General features: G+C 37.3%; 1 protein-coding gene across 1 annotated transcript; it reads right to left on the bottom strand.

Annotated features, from left to right (window-relative positions):
* Positions 1 to 1,107: 1,107 nt before the first annotated feature.
* mmel1 (membrane metallo-endopeptidase-like 1) lies at positions 1,108 to 17,467 on the bottom strand. The gene is made up of 22 exons (XM_053653253.1): positions 17,135 to 17,467; positions 16,645 to 16,701; positions 15,048 to 15,094; positions 14,661 to 14,822; positions 14,453 to 14,533; positions 12,232 to 12,327; positions 11,244 to 11,362; positions 11,045 to 11,110; positions 10,806 to 10,940; positions 9,801 to 9,890; positions 9,581 to 9,717; positions 8,751 to 8,844; positions 8,510 to 8,638; positions 7,285 to 7,383; positions 6,082 to 6,165; positions 5,874 to 5,977; positions 4,921 to 4,979; positions 4,055 to 4,174; positions 3,106 to 3,239; positions 2,768 to 2,929; positions 2,448 to 2,524; positions 1,108 to 1,583 (listed from the first exon to the last, which is right to left on the bottom strand). Exons 1-22 carry the CDS (start codon positions 17,296 to 17,298, stop codon positions 1,484 to 1,486), a joined length of 2,316 nt encoding a protein of 771 aa, XP_053509228.1. The 5' UTR covers positions 17,299 to 17,467; the 3' UTR covers positions 1,108 to 1,483.
* Positions 17,468 to 22,335: the final 4,868 nt, after the last annotated feature.

Genomic DNA, 22,335 nt, shown 5'->3' on the forward strand with positions numbered 1-22,335 from the left:
CTAGAAAACTAGCTTTTATTTGCCAGAGATGTCAAATTTTAATATCTGAGGTATGATTTGCATTTTCATATCCTCGGTGATTTGTTTAACAGCAGCCAAACCTCAAACGTACTATAACAACCACAATTTGATCACAGTTTTATCACTAACGTTAACTAAGTTAGCGATTTAGCTAGTCGATTTATGCTAGCAAACTAGCTTGTATTTGTCACAAGGAGATAAATGCAGAGGGCATTTTAGTATCAAATCTTGACTCATCATCATATCCTAAGTTATTTTCTTTCTCATCAGCATCTGTAAAGGAAAGAAATCCATAGCAACCACAATTTTGTTTTTCACATTAGTAACGTTAGCTCGCTAGCTAGCGAGTAAGCTTAGTATGCAGGTTCTGTAGCTAGCATGTCATTATATTTCTCATAATTTTCACATTTGTTCAAGACAATATCGCATACTGCGTTCACGTGAACCAGTTTTGTACCTAAATACTAAGAAAATTTCGATATTAATCCACTACTTAAGAAGATTTAACTATATCAAATAATATTTTTGAATTCAGGGATACCTTCTGGTGATAAAAGCATAAGGCTGGACTACTATATTTTTATTTATTTATTTTTTACGACCCTTTTGTGATTTATATTGAGTGAGCCTACCTATTTGGTACTTAAATTAAACGTATTCAGCACAATAAAGCTTTTTTATTTTATTTTATTATCTTTTTTTTTTTTTTTTTTAGAAATTATTTCCCACAGATATGTAAAATGTGATAAAGCATCATCAATTTAACAGTCTTAAAGTCTTCAGGTAATTGTTTGACCTGATGGAGGCGCTATACCTCACATTTACAGCTCACTAACGCATATAAACCTCAATCTGCAAGTCATTTTTTATTTCTGTCCTTACAATAAATATATCTATTTTGTTTTTCTTTCTTAATTTTTTTTTTTTTTGGCTCCATCATTGCATTTTTAAGGCTGCTCTTTGCCAAAAGAGACAACCGATTCGCTGGGTTTTAATTCTAACCTAAAGGAACACGTGGGCTTCAAAGCCTTGAGCTTTTGGCTGGTTGTTGGATCTTGTGAAAGGCTTAATACTTTCTTTCTAAAGCGCTCACCACATTTAAAGCCAGCAAAAAAAGAAATCTGTCAGAATATTAGGAAATGTGTCCACTATCAAAGGCGGCAGCTGCGTATATCATATCTGCGTCTTAGTTTGGAATCTATACAGAATGATAACACATGACAAACAAATATACAAATATTTCAACAAGTTATGAGACTCAAAGTGTCTCTTTTCCACCCCGCCTTCATTGCACTCGCCTTCTGCTTACTCATATAATGACTTTTTTAATGACTCGCGGTTTTCCTAGTTTTCATAATAACCTCATTCTTCTCTCTTTCAACAGACACACATTAAGGCAGTTCACACAGTATAAAACATGCTGCCTTGGTGGAAATAGTGAAGCGTATAGGTTCCACTCAGACTACCACACTCTGCACTTCTCCTCAGGGTTCATAGGAGTACCTCTCTGGCACTGGAACGCCTCGGAAAAGGCTTCAAAATTCTGCAAGGAGCCCAAAACCCTAATGTGATGAGACAGGAATAGAGACGACATGGCCTGGATCATTATTTATGCACACATATATTCACATTTTATAACACGTACATTGAAAAACTTGTGGTTTATGTGAAATGAAACGCCCTATGTGGTGCTGTTATATCAACAACACAAAATAATCATTAATGTCAGGGTGGTGCGATGAAGTAAATTTACTGGTACCACCCTGAAGTGTTTTATTCCACTTCCACCACAGCAATTTACCAATGATTACATATTTTCAAATGTATTAAAGATAGCAATACACATTGTACTTTTTATCCATTTTATAGTTATTTAAACAAGTTAGTTCCTGGTATCACTTATGCTATTGCTATAGCTATAGCCATATTCAGTCATTCGTTAACCCACCTCTCTTTTTTTTTAAATCTCGTTCGAAGTTAATAAGACAAAAACACACAGCTTGTCATGTTATCAAGAAAGCATAAACTCCTCTATCCTGAAGGTGGCGGAAAACATGAAGTTACAGCTTCACCTCTGACTGTTACCAAGCCCTGACACTGGAGACTCCTTCCATAAATGTTAAATTACGTCTCCTTACAGAAAACTTCACCACATTTTTAACCCATTTACGTGGAACACCCGCCGTACAATTCCCTGTGAATGAGCTGTTACTATAGAATCGATAATGTATAGCACATGAATATAAACCTGTGAGTTGCAGCTGCAAACCTGTCAGAGCTGCTGTTATAGAAAATTAATCAATACCTTTTTTGACTAATCAGAACTGAGAATTCAACTGTTCTGTGGTATAATGGTTATGTAAGGTACGGACTACTTCCTGTTTATCATGCATGAGTCAACGTAAAATTTATACAGAGGAATCTACCTGTACTCCAGAGGACTGTGGGGGTCGGTCTTGATGGACTGGATGGCATATTCAGGCCGACAGGCTCCGCACCAGACCTAAGGGTATTACATTATCACTAAAAATAACCTACTTCACATTATATGTGTGTCTTTATGTCGGCTGTGATTTATCTGATGAAGATTTTCATCCATTTGCTCCCGGAGCCGGGCTATTTCACAACACAACTCCCAGGAACTTGACTTTATGATCAGTCCTGTCATGTGAAAGTCAAATCAGCCCTGAGCCCATTTGCAGATTGAGGCCCTTCATCTCCATCTACATTACTGCCTGTCACTCACCTGGGCAAAGTTGAGGAAGAAGAGCTGCTTATGATCCATGTCCAAACCAGGAAGACGAGGCTCCTCACCTTCCCTCTCCACCCACTTCATGTACGCCTTATACGCTTGCCGAACTCCTCCATTATCAGCTATGTTCTCTCCCAAAGTGGAGATGCCACTCACCTGGGCAAAAGAGGGACTGTTACAAACTTTTGAATCTTACAATTTCTGCTCTAATCTTGTATTGGGTCAATCTATGCCTTTGAGTCACTAAAAATAGGGGTTTATTTTAATATGAAACCCCCGTTTTTATACTGTATGAATATATGTGAATATATTTTTTAAAAAATGTTCATTACATTTTGACCTCCTGCAAGCTTCCAGCTGAATTTGCCATACTGCTGCACCATGCATTTGGACTGTTCCTCAAATAGCTCTGTGGAGAAGTTGCTCCACCAGTTGTACATGTTTCCATCTTTGTCAAAGTTACGACCTGCGTGAGTGCAGAGTGTGCATGAAAGCATATGGTTAGTTATTTCTACATCCGTTAAAAGTAATACAGTTGGTTGGTGTTGCTCAAATTGTGCAGAAGAATACACAATACTCTGATATTTTAAAATCCCTCACTAGGTACATACACATGGCATGTACAACCAACTCCAAAATTATTGGTACCTCTCAAGAAAATTATTTTAGGAAATAAACATTATAGAATGATTAAAAATGTCAACTTGAACAACTGGACGTTGCTTGCCTTTCCTCTAGCCTATAAATGTAAACAATTCTAAAAGTGCAAACCTAAAAATATCAGTGAGATTCAAATGAAGTATAGAGGAGTGCACGATCCTCTAAAATTTCTCCAAAATTGTTAGATGTTAGAAAGTGACTCAGCACGATTATTCTCTTCAGGAAATGCTTCACCAAGTATTAATGATTTCCAACAATTTTGAAAAATTCATACTCAGCAGTTTATGTCTAGTAGTTATGGCAATATTTACACTGGGAAACTTGTTTTCCAAGTCGGTTTACGCACGTATATAAATAGATTTTCTGTGTAAGGCATACAGATCGTGCAGTTCACCTCGTCTGAACTCCTAAGCATTCGCACTAAGCATGAGTAACTCAGTTCTGAATAAAACCTGATGTTAGTCATCTCTGAATAAAACATGATGTAAAACTGTACAAAGTATCGCTAAAAAAGCCCCCAGCGTTTTCATGACAATACTTCTGAAGATAACTGTCAGTCTGACTAAGACTGATGAAACTGTTGTTAATAATCAGAGGAAAATTTGACGATTGGTGACTCGCCATGGTCATCAAAGCCATGAGTAATTTCATGTCCTATAACCATTCCAATTCCTCCGAAGTTTAAGGCCTGGAGCTGCTTCTCACTGAAGAAAGGAGGCTGTAAAATTCCAGCAGGAAACACTGAGTGAGAGATAGATAGAGTGAGAGAAAGAAATTAGAAGATCAGCTGAAAATAAAATATCTGTATGTTTCAACCATTAGTGTTACTGCTGAATGCAGAGAAATGCAGTAAAGATGTAATATTTTCTCCATTTCCCCACAAGCCCTCTGCTTCCAGCTGCCTCTCTATCTCCAGAATAGCAATTTAGCCTGAAGTGTTTCCCAGAATGTCCAGGAACATTAAAATGTGCAATCTAAGAGTAATTATGTGGAAATTACTCCAGCTGAAAATCTGCATAATCACCCAGCTTTTGCAGTCTATGTATTAACCCAGCTTGAATGGTACGCTTTCCGCGCCTTGAGCGCATCTCTTTTAGCGACAGCTTTGTGTGCACTGGAGCCTGAAACTAGCTTTATATTATCTACAAGAAGAAGAAAAAAGCCTTATGTGCATTACGGACATTATTTGCAGTGAGCTATAGAGGCATTCAGACCGAGGACACAACTAGCGAGCAGTGTGACCAGAAACAAATTCCTCTTCAACTGGGAGTTTGGCGTTTAGTTTTTTAAGTCTGTAATCCCATGGGCTTTTCACAATTAGAAAATCAGCTGAGTTTAGCAGGATTTTGCATTACTAGTTCACTCATCATTATTATTATTTATTTATTTATTTATTGTTATTATGACTTATCTTAAAAAGGTTTAATCTAAGCATTTACATTTTACAATGCCTTTGCAAAAGGTTATTTTTATTATCGTGAACTTACCAATCTGATTTCTGTTGTGAGAGTAAAAAGCATTGACCACAGCTGCACCAATGATCCACCTGACAAAATATTCATATAATGAAGCTACAGATGGACGGATAAACTGTACAATATATTATGAGCCTGTGCGCATTAGGCAGTCCCTCCAGGATTTAGCGATTTTGCGATTGCAGAAATTAAAGAAAAATCAAGCAAACTCCACAATATTCAGAGGAGCGTGCAATTTTTAAAAAATTACCACAGATTTGGGCCAAGACTTGTCATGTGACATCATCACAACGTGCATAATCCGAAGCCCTCTTCGATTCACGTGTGTCAAACATGAGTACAGCTAAAAGGTCTCATTGACCAACAAACATCACTGCAAAAGGCCGTGCAAAACAACTTCATGCAATTGCGAGTTCGCCAATTTGAGTAGTTTTTTGGATGCAGCAATCACAAAAAACTCTGTGAAATCCTGTACGGACTGATTAGGGTGCTTTCACATGAGGTTGTTTGCTTTTGCTGTAGTCACAAATATTTTCAATCTTACTCAGCATGATGTAAATCTTTTTATACCTGTTCGCTAACGACTTATTTTTGCCCTCAAACTGGTCACTTGATTGGTTGGGAGGTAAAAAAAAAAAAAAGCGTTTGACAAGGCTCCCAAGTAATAAAGTAACAAAAAAGTGTTTGCCCTTTCATTAGGAGATCGTGAGTTCAAATTATAACAATGCCTGAGCAATTCAGGGCCAAGAGCCAACCAAACGAAATTGGCTGTGCTCTCACTGGGTGGGAGGGGCATACAGTCTTTCATTTGTCAATCACAGCAACACTAGCCAATCGTGGGTGTCTGTGAGCTCATGTATGTGGAAGAGAGCAGATAGCGCTTTCCAGATAACGGTTTCCTTGCGAAAGCAGCCTTGTGAAAGCAGCCTTATGCATCAGTTTTATCATGTTTAGCTGTAACACACAGTTCTGGATCCACAGGTTCCCGTAGCTTCTTGTGAGCTTTCTGAGCGGTTGCTTTAAGGTTTTCCAGAACGTTCTCAAAATAGCTCTCTTCACTGAACTTCAGCTGTAGGCAAAAGAAAAGAAAAGACCTTATTTGAGGTAAAGCACATGTACAAGAGATGTTTTTTTTAAAAGAGTAACTTCACAAATAGAGTCTTCAGAGCTTACGTGGATGTACTCCTGATCCAGTTTCTCGTTGTCCTCTTCCAGGATATAATCCGGATAGCCAATTTGCTCTGAGATAGCCATCGCCTGAAACATCAAGCATCTTTATAATTGGCTCAGCATAATACATTAAAATCTCCAAATTACAAATGAGTTAGTAAACGATACAGAATTTATACAGCCCAATACAAAACAATGAAGTGCAATGGAGGCTGTACAGTCTTAGATTTTAGAAATAATATTAGATAATATAAAATATATAATAATTATTTCTTACACATATACACAAATAATACACATAATACACATGTTAAATGAATAAATAGAGTGAACTTCTGAATTGTTTGTATTGTAGCTTTATAGTGCATGAGGTCATAGATATGTTTACATGCCCTGTAAAAGTGGGGGAAATGGAAAATGTATTTAGAGTTTATTTTTTAAAATAATCATTTAAAAAAAAAAAAAAAAAGATTACAAGACTGACAATAAGGTAAAAATATAAGAAGACACTGTATGATATCTAACAGAGTTAGAACAGAATATTTGGGGAAAAAAGATTAAATTTACAACTGAGAGGATCTAAAATCTGCTCAGAGGATATATATTAAAGATTGGCAAAACATAGGCAAACAATCTATTAAAGAATATTTACAATGCTTTGCAAAAAAATAAGAGAGGTTGGTGAGGGTAGAACTGTTTAAAGCTGCTATAACGTAAGTGAGAACAGGAACTAACTTGTTTCATGGCCATTCCCTATTAAAATATTTCTAAATGAATAAAAAGTATGATGTGTCATCCGCTAGTAAATTAAACATTGTAATTGTTGGAAGATTGCTGTCGAATCAAAACTTTGGGAACAAAGAGTTAACAAATACTTCAGGACGTACTTCTATCAGAAATTACAGCATGGCCCGTCGTGTTTTATTCATTATTTAATATTTTCGCAATTACAATTTGACAGGTTTTGTTATATGTGATGAATGACGGAACTTGATTATTGAAACTTAATACATTATGTTTTTTACATTTACGGCCTTTGACAGTCAACTTTGTTATTGAGGATTACATTTCTTTATTTTGTCTTTTGCACTCAAAAGGACTATTTTAACATCACTAATCCTACAGGAAAAAGCATAGGACTGGACAAACACTCAAACATAGTCATTTGCCTAATTTCTGAATTATCCTGTGTTGTGACTGTCTCACCTTCTCTCTTGCCTTCTCTTTCGACTGATCATCCATCCAGTTCAGCTCTTCCAGTGTTTCCACATAAGAATCCTGAATCTTTCTGATCAATTCACCAACCTGGACAGAAGAGGAAACCGTGTCGATGGCAAGTAAAGTAAAAACACTTGCAGACATGCAATATATGATTTGCTGTATAACGATGAAGAGTTTGTTGTCTACTGACCAATATTCATCAACAGCACCCTCAGGTTTAAGCACATCAAGAAGTGTTTTATAGAATATAGTGCATAAGCTATAGTTTTAGCTATACTAATTTTATTCGTAATGCTCTTTTCTCAATAAACATTACCACAAAGTAGCTTGACAGAAATCTGGATGTAGATTTAGATCCCTATGCAACAAGCCAGAGGTGACAGTGGTGAGGAAAAATTCCACAATTTTATCAAATCATGTCTGATCAAGATATAACTTTTTGGATATAATTCTAAAAGATATGTTTGGTGCAAAAACAAGACAGCTTAACACTCAAAGAACACCGTGCCCACGGTGAAGCATGGTGGTGGCTGCATCATGCTATGGGACTGCTTCTCTTCAAGATAGAGGGAATCATGGATGGTACCAAAATACTTATCTATTTTGGCACAAAACCTGTTTTCAGCTGTTGTTAGACAGCTGTAGATGTGGGAAATTTTCACCTTTCAGCACAAAATTGACACAAATCACAAATCCGAGTCAACAAAGGAACAGCTTCAGGAGAAAATGATCGAAGAATCAGATCTAAATCCTATCAAAAACCTGTGGAATGACTTGAAGAGGGCTGTGCACAGGAGATTCCCTCGCAATTTGATACCAATGGAACACTTTTGCAAGAAAGAGTTGGAAAAAAATGAGCAAATCAGGATGCTAAGTTATAGTAGCGTTAAGTTGGGAGACGCTTAAAAAACAGTGCACAAGCACACACACTTATGTAGCCAGGTTATTGTAAGTTGTTTTTTTCCCCTAAAACGCTTCTATTTGTTTTTCAAGTGCATTTTGCTGGTTGATTTATTTCATTAAAGGTGGAAAAAGATCTGACATTGTTTTACGTCACAAAAAACCTGCAATGTCCACAGGGGTGTGTAGACTTTTTACATCCACTGTAGACACAAATCTGTATTATCCATGTGAGATATTTCACTGAAGCAATAGTGATGCAGATGATTTCATACTGTTGACCATCTACGTGTCCTTTATTAAGACTCACCATGCGCTTGCTGTCTCCAGCAAAGGTCTCACGTACATACAGAGCCCCTACTGCATTCTCCATGTTGTTCTGGACGTAACGCACACAATCGCGCCAGCGTGCCTCCTCCAACGTGGTGCCGTGTAAAGTCTGAATATTATGTGAACATAAAAGCAGTAATGTGAGTGTAGAGATAAGAAATATTGGGAACAAAGTAAACAGGGTTATAAGTGTGCAGTCTGACAGTGGAGCGATTTCTCACCTTTCTGTAATGAGCTCGGACGTCTTTCATGCGTCGACTTAGGCTGCTGACTCGTTCCATGATCAGCATCCAGACCAGGTAATTCTGCACAGTCCTGCATTATTTTTTATAATAATACACAGTTTACTGCTTAATAGGTACTACATAGATGAATCTAATAAACAGACAACTACTTGAAGACAAGCAGGCTGATAGATGTTAATAACTGAGTAGATTAGCGAGATGCATCACTGTCCATTTCCTTTCAGCTGTTTTTATTGTAAATAATTTTTGTATTATATTACTATAGCAAAGTTGTCTATTCATAGTTGTTGTTGTTGTTGTTGTCATTTGGTATTATTATTGTGCTAATAAATACTTTGTTTAATCTTTTCATTGTTCATATGCAGTCCTTTAAAGTAATATATAAATTAACATTCTTATTATTCCTATTATTCCTCTTTATCTCAAACTATTATTAGTATCATTGTTATAAACAAAATTGCCATGCCTAAAAACAAGATGAGAGCTCATAAAAAGTGTAACGTAACATAAAACATACATATTAGGACACTAGGACACTCATGATGATTATAGCGTCAGCTCCAGAATTATTGGCACCCTTGATGACGTGTGATTTTTAAATAGAAAAAAGATTGGACTTCTTTCATATTTTCACTGTCTGACCTCTTTCTCCTTTTTATCAATCTTTAGCATGGGTGCCAATAATTCTGGAGTTGACTGTATGACATCCAAGACATTATTATGCATTCAGACCAGTTTTCATTTAAATGAATATGAATTATTCATTGTGAATTACAAAAATAGTTCCTCAGAGCTCTCAGTCTGACCTGCGGTTGTATCTAGAAAGAACATTGTTGAGTTTCTCGAGGTAGGGTGAGCAGTAAACCACGACGGGCTCATCAGGCTGCACTGTGATGGAAACGCTTGCCACGATGCCCTGGATGTAACGGGTCCAGTTAAAACCCTGAGAGAGAGAGACAGACACAGTGTTATACCCCTGTCTCCTCTCTCACTCGGCAGGTTTAACTCTGTGAGTCGGAAACTCACGCCGAGGTTAAAGGTCTCCTGCACGTCCCGCAGAGTCATTTTGTTGTAGAGCACGGTGATGTCATTGCGTTCCTCGGCCGGAGACGTAGCCTGAAGAGAACAAGTTGACTTTAAACCCCTTTCCTCTGAGCCATTATCTGTATTATTTGTTCATAACACAACACTCTTGAATTCTGAGTTCTGGATTTTGATTGGTCTGATTTTCTATAACAGCAGTCAACAACAGCACAGCTGCAAATCACAGGTTTATATTAATGCAATCTTTACTATCGAATACATTATCATTTGTGTAGTGATACGCGGACTTGTATGGCATATACGGCACATAATCGAAGAATAAACAGATTAAAACTGGTGCTGTTATTTAACAAAGAATACGTATAGCCAAAGAGAACTTATAAATCGTTGATGTGGTGACATGGTGGGTTTACACTTTTTTCCTGAAACATGACTTAGTAATGACTGTTTATAGCTGCTATAAGAGGAACAAACTTGTTTCGTGGCTGTTCCACAACATTAAATGTAACTATAAGTGGATAAAATGTATGGTGTTAGTTCATTTTTATTTAATAAAAATTGTAATCGATGGCAAATTGCTGTGGTATAGGAGAAATAAAACATTTCGGAGTGGTAACGGTAACTCTGCTTCATCACACCACTTTGTTGTTGATTATTTTCCTAAAACAGCACAACACGGAGTGTTTTATTGCTTCCATAGCATTGCTTCTAATAGCTTGACAAACATTGAGTATATATATTACATAGTGACATAGCGTTAATGTTTTTAGTGGAAGTCGAGATCTGCCCCTAGAGTTCTGAGCACCACAGGAGTATTCCTTTAATGATTCATTCACTGATGTTCACCAAAAGAGTCAACTCAGAATCACTTTGGCTCTGGAGGAGCTCACCAAGCACTTGTAGGATCATTTTAAACTGTAAGTTTGAACTTTTAATAGCTTGCGTGTTATCTTCCATGTGATATTCCCAGATGCAGATGTCACTCACATTAGCAATGTCTCTCTCCAGCTCCATCACTTGCATCATGTCCTCCCACACGTGCTCGTCGTCCTGGGTGAGGTTCCTGTCCTCCCGTACTATTTTTGCCATGGAAACCATGAACTGCAGGTAGGCCTCACGCACCTACACATATAAACAAAACACAGACTGGTGCTCAACCCTGTAATTATCCTGTGGGCAACGAGTGGATGTGCAGATCACTGAGAAAGACACGGTGCACGTTTTACCTTTTTGTAGTTGCCATCATTGAGGTAATAATCTCTTGAGGGCATTCCTAGAGATGGCTGGTCAATCTGTGGAAATGCGATGGATTGGAAGTGGCACACTATATTTCATTTTCTGTATCATAACGTTTATTGAATACTGGATTTAAGTGGCTATAAAGCTCCTCAGAAATAAACCAATTCAGGAGATTGTTCTCTTTACGTGAATGATGTGGCAGCTTGAGTCTCGATCATCGGGCCAAACGAACATTTCCATCAAAACCTTCTTGTTGTAATGAGAGTTTAGGAACGCCAGCATGTGCTCCAGACTCCAGGATTCCCCTGTGAGCACAAACGGACAAAAAACAACATCAGCATCTTTAAGGATTCTGCCTTCTTGTAATAAAATATAGCCTGCTGAATACATACAAAGTAGATCGAATCTAAGATTATGGTTCGAATCCCTTGCAGAAACGTAACACGAAGGGCATACGTGAATAATCACATTCATTTCAGTTTTAATAATGATATTTTTAATCATGTTATATTTCACACATTTTCACGTTTTCATGTTGTGCATGTTTGTATTTTCCATGTGATTTTCACCTCTTTTTTTTTTAAAGCAATTAATTTACTTTCACATGATTTTTTTTATACATGATTTATTTCTTTTTCTCATGTGACAATGATTCTTTTTCACATATGATTTTTATCATTTACTTTCTTTTGTGATTTTCTTCTCACGTTACTCATGTGAATGCATTTTTTTTGTTGTTGTTGTTTTTTTGCATGTGATTATTTTCACATATTCACATGAGGTCACACGTGCAATTTTAGGGCACAACATGCGAATGGAAACCATATGATCACATGTTCGAAATGTGATGTTTCCGTAAAGGATTCTGTACTGGAATTTGCACTACACACACTAACTGTTTTCATTTATAAAATGCTATTACAAATGGGTCTTAATTCCACCATAAAGTGTTCAATTATAACATCACATCAAATGGCCACATTTAGCAAAAGAGTGATCTCTCCTGTCCTGAGCCCATCTCTTGTGGAGCTCTAACCTTCCCAATCAATCTGCGCCTTATCAAATCGCTGAGACTCCAGCCTCTGTGCTATTGTTTTTATCCCATTTAGCTAAAACAGAGACACCGCTGTTCCCTATTGTGAAGACGCAGTGGGGGTCATGGTATCTTTGGTACCTGCTGTGTTGTTCCAGTCCTCAGAGGCTACAGGCCAGTCACCAACACTGTCAATGAGCTTGAGGAGAGGCTGCGAGTCGCGCTGCTCGATCACACCTGCAGGGGGCAGCAGTAAGATCAATTAACACTTCAGGAATAAACTAACTGCATCCTTTCAAATTAGGAAACTGACTGCACAAATAGTGCCCTTGTAAAAGGTGGTATAAGACAACCACTAAACCTTTACAGAACAGGTTTTAGACCACCTTGATCCTTAATTTTCGATCTTTCTCCTTCCTGAAATTCAGCCACACTCAGTGTCTTGTTGCTTCTGATCGTTAACCTTCGATTTTCTCTGGATGTTTACCTTTTCCTGTAATTTACCTTCATTTGAAGTGTTATTGGTCTACTATTCTTTTCTCCTCAGGTGACTGGATGATTTCCGCCTTTGCCCATGGGTTAGCATCTATGTATTTTATTTAGCTTTTTGTTTAAAAGCATTAAATAGGTGACAAAATGCACAATTAAAATAATGTATTCCTTTTATATAATGTGATTCTTCCTCTGAAGTTTAGTTGCATCCTTATGCTGATCAATGAAATGGCATTGTCTTTTTGATGGATTTAAAAAAAAAAAAAACTACAGGATCCGTACACACACGCAAAAAAAGAAAATGAAATATTTGTCAGTTTTCTTTGTCAAATAAAAAATGTGTCAGTCTGAGAAATGTTTGTCTGCAAACTGGTGGACATTTCCATATCTCGTTATTTATGAATATGACTTTAAAAGTCCTGTCTAGCTAATGCTTTAATGTTCTTAGATGATCTCATGTTAGCTAGTGGGACATTGTTAGCTGCAAAATTTATCATCGTTTATTTTATTATTTAAAAAATACTATCATAAACCCTGTCAGATTTCATGTTAGCTAGCTGGCCAGCCTTAACAGGTAAGAATATGAAATATGAAGTAAAATATCCTGTTAGAAATCCTGTCAGGTTAGCTTGTGAAAGTTAGCTAGCTAGCTTTATAATATAATGGGAATAATATATTTATTAATATGAATTAAAATCCTCTCAGAAATTTTGTCAGGTTAAGTAATATCAGCTAGCCAGCTAGCTTTATCAGTGAATATTAAGAAAATTTATTACAATGAATTCGTCCTCTCAGAAATCCTGTTAGCCAGATGGCTAGCTTTATCAGTGAAGATTGTGAACAGTGACTATTATGACATAAAATTCCTCTAAGAAATCCTGTCAGGTTAGCTATAGCTGGCTAGCTTTAACAGTGAAAATTAAGAACACTTATTAATATGAATTAAAATCCTCTCAGATTATAAATAATTATTAAGATGAATTGGGGGGAAGGGGAAATCGACTCAGAATGTATGTTAGCTAGATTGCTAGCTTCATGAGTGAAGATTGTGAACAATTAATAAGACCTAAAATTCTTCTCAGAAATCCTGTCAGGTTAGCTAAAGCTGGTTAGCTTTATCAGTGAAGATTATGCAAATGTATTATGATTTGAAAATCCTCTTAGAAATCCTGTCAGGTTATCTTATGTTAGCTTGCTGGTTAATGATACCGGTAAATATTATTTAACATTACAGTGAGGATTCACGTTAGCTAGATGGCTAGTTTTTCCAGTAAAGATTGTGAACATTTATTAATATAACTTAAATCCTTTTAGCAGTCCTGTCAGATTATCATATTTTTAGCTAGATGGCTAGCTTTAGCAGTGAAGATTATATTGACTATATGACTTTATTAATACCCTCAGAAATCCTGTCAATTCATTTAAGCTATCTGGCAAAAATACAGTACCTTGCATACAGTAATTATTTACCCCCTTGTACTTTTACTTTTGTAGTGTTACAACCTGGAAATGAACTTAATTTAACTGGGATTATATGCCAAACCCTGACCGATATTTTTACAGAACTGTGTCTCAGGCTTGTTTTGATAGCTCCTTGTTTTTCATTGTTTTTTAGGGCTGTTCTCTAACTCAAACTCTGGAACAGATGTATTTATATTGTAGAGGTTTCACAATTGCTTATGCAATAAATTTTACACTGTTTATTTGTAAAACACATTTCAATATTTTATGTAGATTCACAACATATACCCCTGAGTATTAACTCTGTTCCAGTTCCAGGTTGTAACACTACAAAATATGAAAAAGTTCAAGGGGGTGAATACTTATGCAAGCCACTGTGATTAGAGTCCTACAGGATGAGGACACTCACTCTCATTCATACACGATCTGTAGAGCACTTTGGCTTTCTTGAAAGCTTCCCGGTCACGTTCACTTGGTGTCTCCAGAACCCCTGAAGCCAAAAAAACAAACAAACCCAAGACAAGAGAACATTAAATTGAATTAAGTATTCGTTTGAAGGAAAATGAAAGTCAGGACGTCTCTCCGCACATCATTCCACACACGAAGGTGACACTGACCCTTGAGCACGATTTCCAGCTCATCCCTCAAGATGTTGAAGACGCTGTGGAGCGAGCTGGTCTCGGGGATCACGTGCCGCTCCAGCCAGCCTCCACAGGCGTACTGGTAAAAGTTCTGGCACGGGTCCACGCTCTGGTCCATGTTCTGCAATAACCTTGCCGCTGGGAGAACAGCAGTGCAGTGAGGGAAGCGTTTCTCATCCTCATAACTCAGTTTATGATCATTTTAATCAAGAAACCTGGCACTCTATTTTATGCAGTGTAGCTTTACAGATAGGAGTCATAAAAATAGACAGCTAAAAATCAGATCCTGAAAACATACAATGCTTTCAGCAGATTTTACACAACTTTATTCTGAATTACTATTATTCTTTGTTTTTATTTCACCTGCAGTGACACAGTCCGGGGTTGTGCACATGCTGGTGTCCGGGTTCCTGTGATACTCCAGGCCTGTAAAACAACATCATCACTTAAATAGCATAGCATTTCATATGAAGTCCAAATAAATACTGAATTTCTAGCACTCTTTGTGACATAATCTCCTCAGAAACTAGGTTTCTTTCCCTCTAAAGCTAAAACTGGGATCATGAAATTGTGATATTAGTCATGAAGCTACATGTTTCATCGTCAACAGCTTGACAATGAAAATATTAGCATTGATCAATGAATTATATCATGCGGTGTCATCGATCAGTTAATAAGAAACTATTATTAAAGTTTAAAGGCAGAAAGACAGTTTAATTTGTGATGTCTAATTCTGTGAAAATTTCTACATTTTACATTGGCTTAACATTGTCCCAATAAAACAGTGCTAGAGTCTGAGTGCTAGCTAGCTAAATCATTAACCTTAGTTGTTGTTAGCTAGCTCATGCTAGCTTTCCTAAGAATTTACCCACTGGTAATATACAGTACCTTTTGATGCACCGTTTCTATATGAATAATCTGGAAAAAAAAAAAAAGAGGTAGAAAACATGAAAAAGCACTCATTAAGGTACCACTTTAGAAAAAGGATCCGTCATTAATGATTAACTACGCAGGAAGAAATTAATAACGCAATATTAACTTTCTAGTAACTACTATTAACTAACTAGATACTCCGATTAACGAATTAGTAAGTAATAGTGCAGAGATGAATACGGTAGTTCACTATTAGCTAATCAATAACTACTATTCTTCATGCCTCCTGGAGAACTTTGGTTACTGCACACAATCTTGGGGTAACCATGGACAATCAGCTGTCCTTTTCACATTGCTAATCTGACACACTCATGTCAATTTCTCCTTTACACCATTAGAAGGATTCGTCCATTTCTATCCATACAGGCCACTCAGGTGCTGGTTCAGTCTCTTGTCATTTCAAGACTGGATTACTGCAACTCGCTCCTGGCAGGTCTTCCTCTGAGTGCCATTTGACCTCTGCAACTGATCCAAAATGCAGCTGCACGACTGGTTTTCAACCTTCCTAACTTCTCCCACACCACCACATTGCTACCACATTGCTACGCTCCCTCCACTGGCTTCCTGTAGCTGCCTGCATCAGATATAAAACAGTGATGCTTGCCTACAAAGCCAAAAACGGACCAGCACCCACTTACCTCAAAGCACTAAGTTTGCAAGAAGTTTGATCGCGTCACTCCAATTTTAGCATCGCTTCACTGGCTCCCAGTCCGTTTTAGGATTCAGTTTAACATTCTGATGTTTGTTTTTAAAACTCTTAATAATCAAGCTCCTTCCTATCTCGAGGATCTTCTTAAACCACATTCATCAAACAGATGTCTAAGATCTTCTGATAGGTTTCTTTTGCATGTCCCTCGTTCCCAGTTAAAAACAAAGGGGGATAGAGCTTTTGCTGTTGCTGCCCCCCGTCTATGGAATCAACTGCCACTGGACATCCGCCTTGCACCTTCTATTACTACTTTTAAAAATAGGCTAAAAACTTATCTCTTCTGCCAGGCTTTTTGATCAAATTTTTAATTGTTTAAACAAATTTTTAAACAATTTTTTTTCTATTGTCCATTGTCTGTTTTTATTTGGTCTAATTCTGTTTCTATGTTATTTTCCTTACTCTGTGCAGCACTTTGGTCAGCTTTGCTGTATGAAACGTGCTATATAAATAAATTTTACTTACTTACTTACTTACACTAATCACACCCCGCACTCCATCACGCTCCCTCTAGACCTCTAGCACCACTCTAGTAGTCCCACCATCTCTCAGGGTACAAGGAAGGCATGCATCAAGACTCTTCTCTGTAGTTAATTATTAATGACGGATCCTTTTTCTAAAGTGGTACCTTCATTAAAAGTGTTTACATTTATTTAATAATTTCTTCTTATTGTTTTTTTGGGAAAGTAGTGCAGATTTAAATTAGCAGCTCAATTGTTAGCACATATGTTCTTTATCTGTAAAGAACTGTCGAGCATTATAGAGCAGCTTTGTACATTAACATAGCCCATAAAACAAGCTAAGGTTTTGCTTCCCACCTTTTAGCGCTGAAGCGTAAAGTACGACCAGTCCCGCCAAAGCGCAGCTCATTAGCAGTAATATAACGGACAGGCCGATCTCCACTACGGTCCAGCGATGCTTCCTTGGCTTGGTTGTTTTCTCCATTATATCCATTTGGCTCTCGGATTTTCCCATTCTGTGAGTTCTGAAAACCACATGGTGGTATGTGTAAAGTTTGGTGAGATTAATCCGTACTTTGCGATAGAAGTCATGTGACTTACTTTGTTTTGTATATTTATTGTATTGTAACTTATGAAAGTAGAGGTTAGCCTGAAGTTGTGTCTGTCATGTTAGCTTATGCTAACATTTTATCTTGTTTTTACGGTCAGTCTGGTTTTACACTGTCCAAATAAAAGACTTAACGGCTGATCACTAGCTAGTTTAAATCATCAGCTGTATATAAAACATGAAACTGACAGGAGACATTCACGAAAAAGATAACATAAGAGACTATATGAAATAATAAATGTATCATTTAAAAGGGTTAAAGTGCAGTTGAGATAGTTTCATTTAGATTTGTTAAGAATGTGCATGGCTTTGATTTGATCGGATACACCAGATTTGATCGGATTCACCAGATTTTATCGAATACACCAGATTTGATCGGATTCACCATTATTTTATTGGATTCCATCAACTAAATGATCTTAAAAGAGAAATCTACCTTGAACGACTTTTAATTAATAATTTATTTAAACTTTAAACTTTAAAAAAAAAAAAACTTTTATTAATCCTTATAATTAAAATGTGATTTTTTTCTGTTGACTTTTTTAATTTATATGTAATGTTGGTAATTCACGGGTGATTTTTACATTGAATTTTTTTTTTTACATTTTACATTTTTACATTTACAGGCCATTTAACAACACGAGCACATGCATTATTTTTTTGTTCAGTTTGGCTTACATGTACACACAGCTTTACTAAAGAATTAATACATTTTTCTCATAGGCCAAATTGACCTAAAAATTCACTCCAGATTTGCTAAAGTTTCTCTGATTTTCTTCATACTCATGTGTCACACAGCCATAAGTTCTAAGTACCTAGCACAGCTGAGTTACATTTAACCACGCCCAGAAAACTCCATAAAAGGCTAATTACAAAGAGAGCTGACAAAATGGCGTCTAAAGGGTAAAACAATGCCTCCTAATCATGATGTGCACTAAATCTTCCAGTAACGCAGCTCAACCTTTGCAGCGTGTCGGCTACCATAGACACACACTAACTCTTTCTCCTTTTCTAGGGTACCATTACTTTTGTCCTAATGGAATGTCTAGTCTTATTTGTCTTAATGCTTTATTTCAGATCAATAATATGAAACGGCTGCATTTTACAAAATGTTCATTAGATTGGTGTGTAATTAGAATAAATAAGCGATTTTAAACTTAATTTGTGTATAAAATCTCATCGGCAGTTATATGATTTGAAGCTGATCGATCGAGATTCACTGCAATGAGTCTCAAGTCTCAGTCTACACAAACTCAGAAGCGAAGTGTAGGATATGAAAGTTTTTCCTAACGAACAGGATTTTCATGAACACCACGTTTCTTGTGTAAACAATTTACTAATCATATCCAGCGAAATTAATGAGTCCCAACCCGTGTAGCCTGCTGTGTAAATTGATATGTACAATCAATATACTGTACCACACAAGGGCATTATTTCGTAATATTCAAACGAGATGTACTTACTTGTTAACCGTAAGGTTTTTACAGGTGTAATAGAGGCACAGACCTTTTATGTTTTATGTAAAATGGCGGCAGAAACGGTGTGCTTATGGCTCAGTGGTGTTGGGTGATAAATCAGGCAGTGTGTGCCATCAGCTCTCGTTAACCCATGCTGATGAATACTCATGGACATGCTTATGCCAGCAGTGTGATGGATGTGTGTGTGTGTGTGTGTGTGTGTGTATGTGGACCACTGCTAGAAGATGCCAATACCAGCCAGCTGATAAACACAGTGCTGGCTTTGTCCCATGCCAGAATGTGACATCTAGCAATTTGTCTGATTTGTGTGTGTGTGTGTGTGTGTGTGTGTGTGTGTGTGTGTGTGTGTCCTACCGACTGAGGATGAGCGAGGAAGGCTTCATTTATCAAGAAAGTTACATAACTCTCAACATAAAATTTAACAAAATACATAGTGACCCATGTTCTATATAGCGCTGATCTTGATTTATAACGAGTGATAGAAGCAAACACAGGTGTATAACAGTTCTACAGGTTCCGTAGGAGAAAAGAAAAGCTGCTCGATGTTCATTTGAAATGTGTTAGAATGGCACTGCTTGTCGACTGAAGTGATTAAAGCTGGATGTGAAGGTCAAATAAATTTGTGGAAATTATTTCTATCAAAATCAACTTCAATTAGGTTTAAAAAATAGTAGCACAACCTCCTCAATCAATTCTAGGACGTGTAAACGTGTACGACAGACATTCATATCTGAACTAAGCATTAAAAATGAGAGAAGGAAAAACATGCATTGTGTGTTGCTTCATCTGTTCATTATGCAATCATTTTGTCAAATATATTATTAAGGAAAGAGAGAGAGAGAGAGAGAGAGAGAGAGAGGAAGAGAAGATCCTCTCATGAGTATGAGTAACAGGTTATTCTGTCCATTTGAGCACCACAATGCCCTTCAGTATGACGACAAATCACATCTACTTCAGTCCGGGGGAAAAAATGTTCGCAAACTAAAATCAGAAGCGTTCTTACCTGTTTTTTTGGGTTTTTTTGGCCGACCCTCTCTGGACGCCTTTCAATTTCTCCAACACCCCTTCTAGGTTTTCACCCAGAGCTGGTGTGTGGAGAAATGAAGCAGCATGCAGACGGCTGGATGCCAGTGGGACTGTGTGTTCCTCTGAGGGAGGGAGCATAAAGTGAGGGAAAGACAGGGTGATGGAGAGAGAGAGAGAGAGAGAGAGAGAGAGAGAGAGAGAGAGAGAGAGAGAGAGGGAGGGATGCTGGTTGAGCCCCAGTGTGATAACAAGTCTTGATAGCCTCCCTTCAGCATGTAATATGTGTAATATGTACAAAGCACTAAAATACTGCAAATGGAGTGAAGTTCTTTCTCACAATACAGTAAAGCTTGGCTCATTAAGTCTGAGAGAACGAGAATCCAGTGCAGTTCGCTGATGACTTTATTCACCTCTCGGCGAATGTGCAGCTCTAAGTTAATCTGTGTTGGCCTCATAAACCCGGCCAGGTGGAGCGACAATTGGCAGGAAGCGGTCGCGGCTTGACGGGGGTGGAAACCTCGCTTGCACCGATGTCAGATTGAAATGGCATTGTGCCCAGGCTCATTCTCAGTCTGATTAACCGCTGTAATTAACGGATATTAGACGGAGCAGGAGCTGGCTGTGCAGGCCCGGGCCAGGTGATCAGCAGTGATGCAGAACCGCCGTTTCACAGCCCAGCTGTCCACATCACTTAGTCCATCATAACACACACAGAAGCAGATAAATGCTACTGACTAAAATAAAAAGAGAGCAATAGGTTATATGGGTCAATGATGGCTAATCGTGCGAGCCCATTAAAAAAACATTTCAGCAGACTAATGTGTATAAAAGCTCAGACATGTACTATATTATTATTACTGAAGGTGTGAGTTCAAACACAATCCTAACCCTGTTCTGTATGTGTCAAGGTATAATAACCATTTTGGAGAAATTAAAAGACAGTAATGACCTCAAAAGGTCCAGCAAATGACACATCGTTGACATTTCATCACATATTTGACAGCTAGCCTATAAACGTACAGAATAATAATAATGGTTTATTTTGTGTTATAGCACTTATAGTGCTGTTGAATTCTGGATTGTGATTGGTCAGAAGGTGTTGATTAATTTTATATAACAGCAGCTCTGACAGTAGTGCAGTGGTTGGAAGGGGCAGTGGTGGCTTGATGGTTAAGGCTCTGGGTTACTGATCGGAAGGTCTGTAAAAACTAACCTGTTTTGCAGATGTTCCAGAAGTAAACAGATAAAAAAGTACGTCATTCTTTATTATTTTTATTTTAATGTAGTTGTCGGCAAATTGCTGTGATATAAGAGGAATTAAAGACATGATTATTTTCCTATAACAGCATGACACAAAGTGTTTTATTTTGTCATATAAATGTGTTGTCACTCGTTAGCAGATAAAAGAAAGGCAGAGTTTAAACAAGAACATGTTTAATTTGTGCTCTACTGCATAAGGAACAAAATAAATAATTTGAGAGTTATTCACCGTGCTTTGTATGACCTGATATAGAGTATTTATTCTGCACAGACTCAAGTATATATTTTAATGCCTCAGCGAAAACAAGCTGCAAAAGCTTTTTTAAATCAGGCTATTAAACTGGAATGTATTGTTAAAGGGCAAGTTTGTGCCGTTTTGCTAAAAGCCCATATTATGATTGTTACAGAAGATTAAATGTTCTGAGAAGAGCCGCTAGTCTGAGAGCCCTTTATAAATGAATTTATTAATAATTATTCTCTAGGGTTGTTGTTTTGCTCTGTGTTTTCTCTGACAGATCATTTCCCATCATGTCTGACTTGGGTAGAAAGATTGTCTTCTGATTATTCAAGAGCTGTATCATCATCATCATCATCATCATCATCATCGAGCCAAAACAGCAAACACACGGCAGCCTCTTCGAAAGATGGATTTTCATCTTTATTTGAACTTCTTCTTTTTTTTGTAAGGAAATAAAGATGTTCCAACCGAGGAATCTTTCTGAGCTTTACATTAGCAGAGGTGGCAACATCTATGGGTTATGTGTGGGTCATTCCATCTCAAGGGGTCCAATAATTGCAAAGTTGGTTGTTCGACCATTTTTAATTTAAGTGATTACATCTGTGTATTGTCTTAGCAAAACCGGCAGTTTTTTATTTCTTTATTTTTACTCAGTTTAACTATGACGGCCATCTTTGTGTCATGGCACACTGCAAATTTTGGTTATGCAGCTGTTTACGGAAACCTCAATATCTCGGGTCAGAATGGTCCTAGGTCCTTGGAACAAAACCTGATCTCTAGGGCACATTACAAGGTACGTGGTCATATATAAACATTTTGCACTGTCTTGTTCCTTAGACTTAGAACTTAAGTCCAAATGTAATACTCAAGATTGCTCACAGTTCCATTTTTAGGGTCAATTTATAATGGGAAGGGTTCCAGTCTCAGTCTTAATGTTTTTAT

The sequence above is a fragment of the Ictalurus furcatus genome, chromosome 21 (assembly GCF_023375685.1).
Source record: "Ictalurus furcatus strain D&B chromosome 21, Billie_1.0, whole genome shotgun sequence".
Lineage (NCBI taxonomy): Eukaryota > Metazoa > Chordata > Actinopteri > Siluriformes > Ictaluridae > Ictalurus > Ictalurus furcatus.

Excerpts from the sequence above, each read along its gene's own strand:
- mmel1 (XM_053653253.1), bottom strand. The coding sequence starts at position 17,298 with ATGGGAAAATCCGAGAGCCAAATGGATATAATGGAGAAAACAACCAAG. Across the intron at positions 8,639-8,750 it reads TCCGAGCTCATTACAGAAAG|ACTTTACACGGCACCACGTT; the intron begins GTGAGAAATCGC and ends CATAATATTCAG. Across the intron at positions 2,930-3,105 it reads AGCTTGCAGGAGGTCAAAAT|GTGAGTGGCATCTCCACTTT; the intron begins GTAATGAACATT and ends TCTTTTGCCCAG.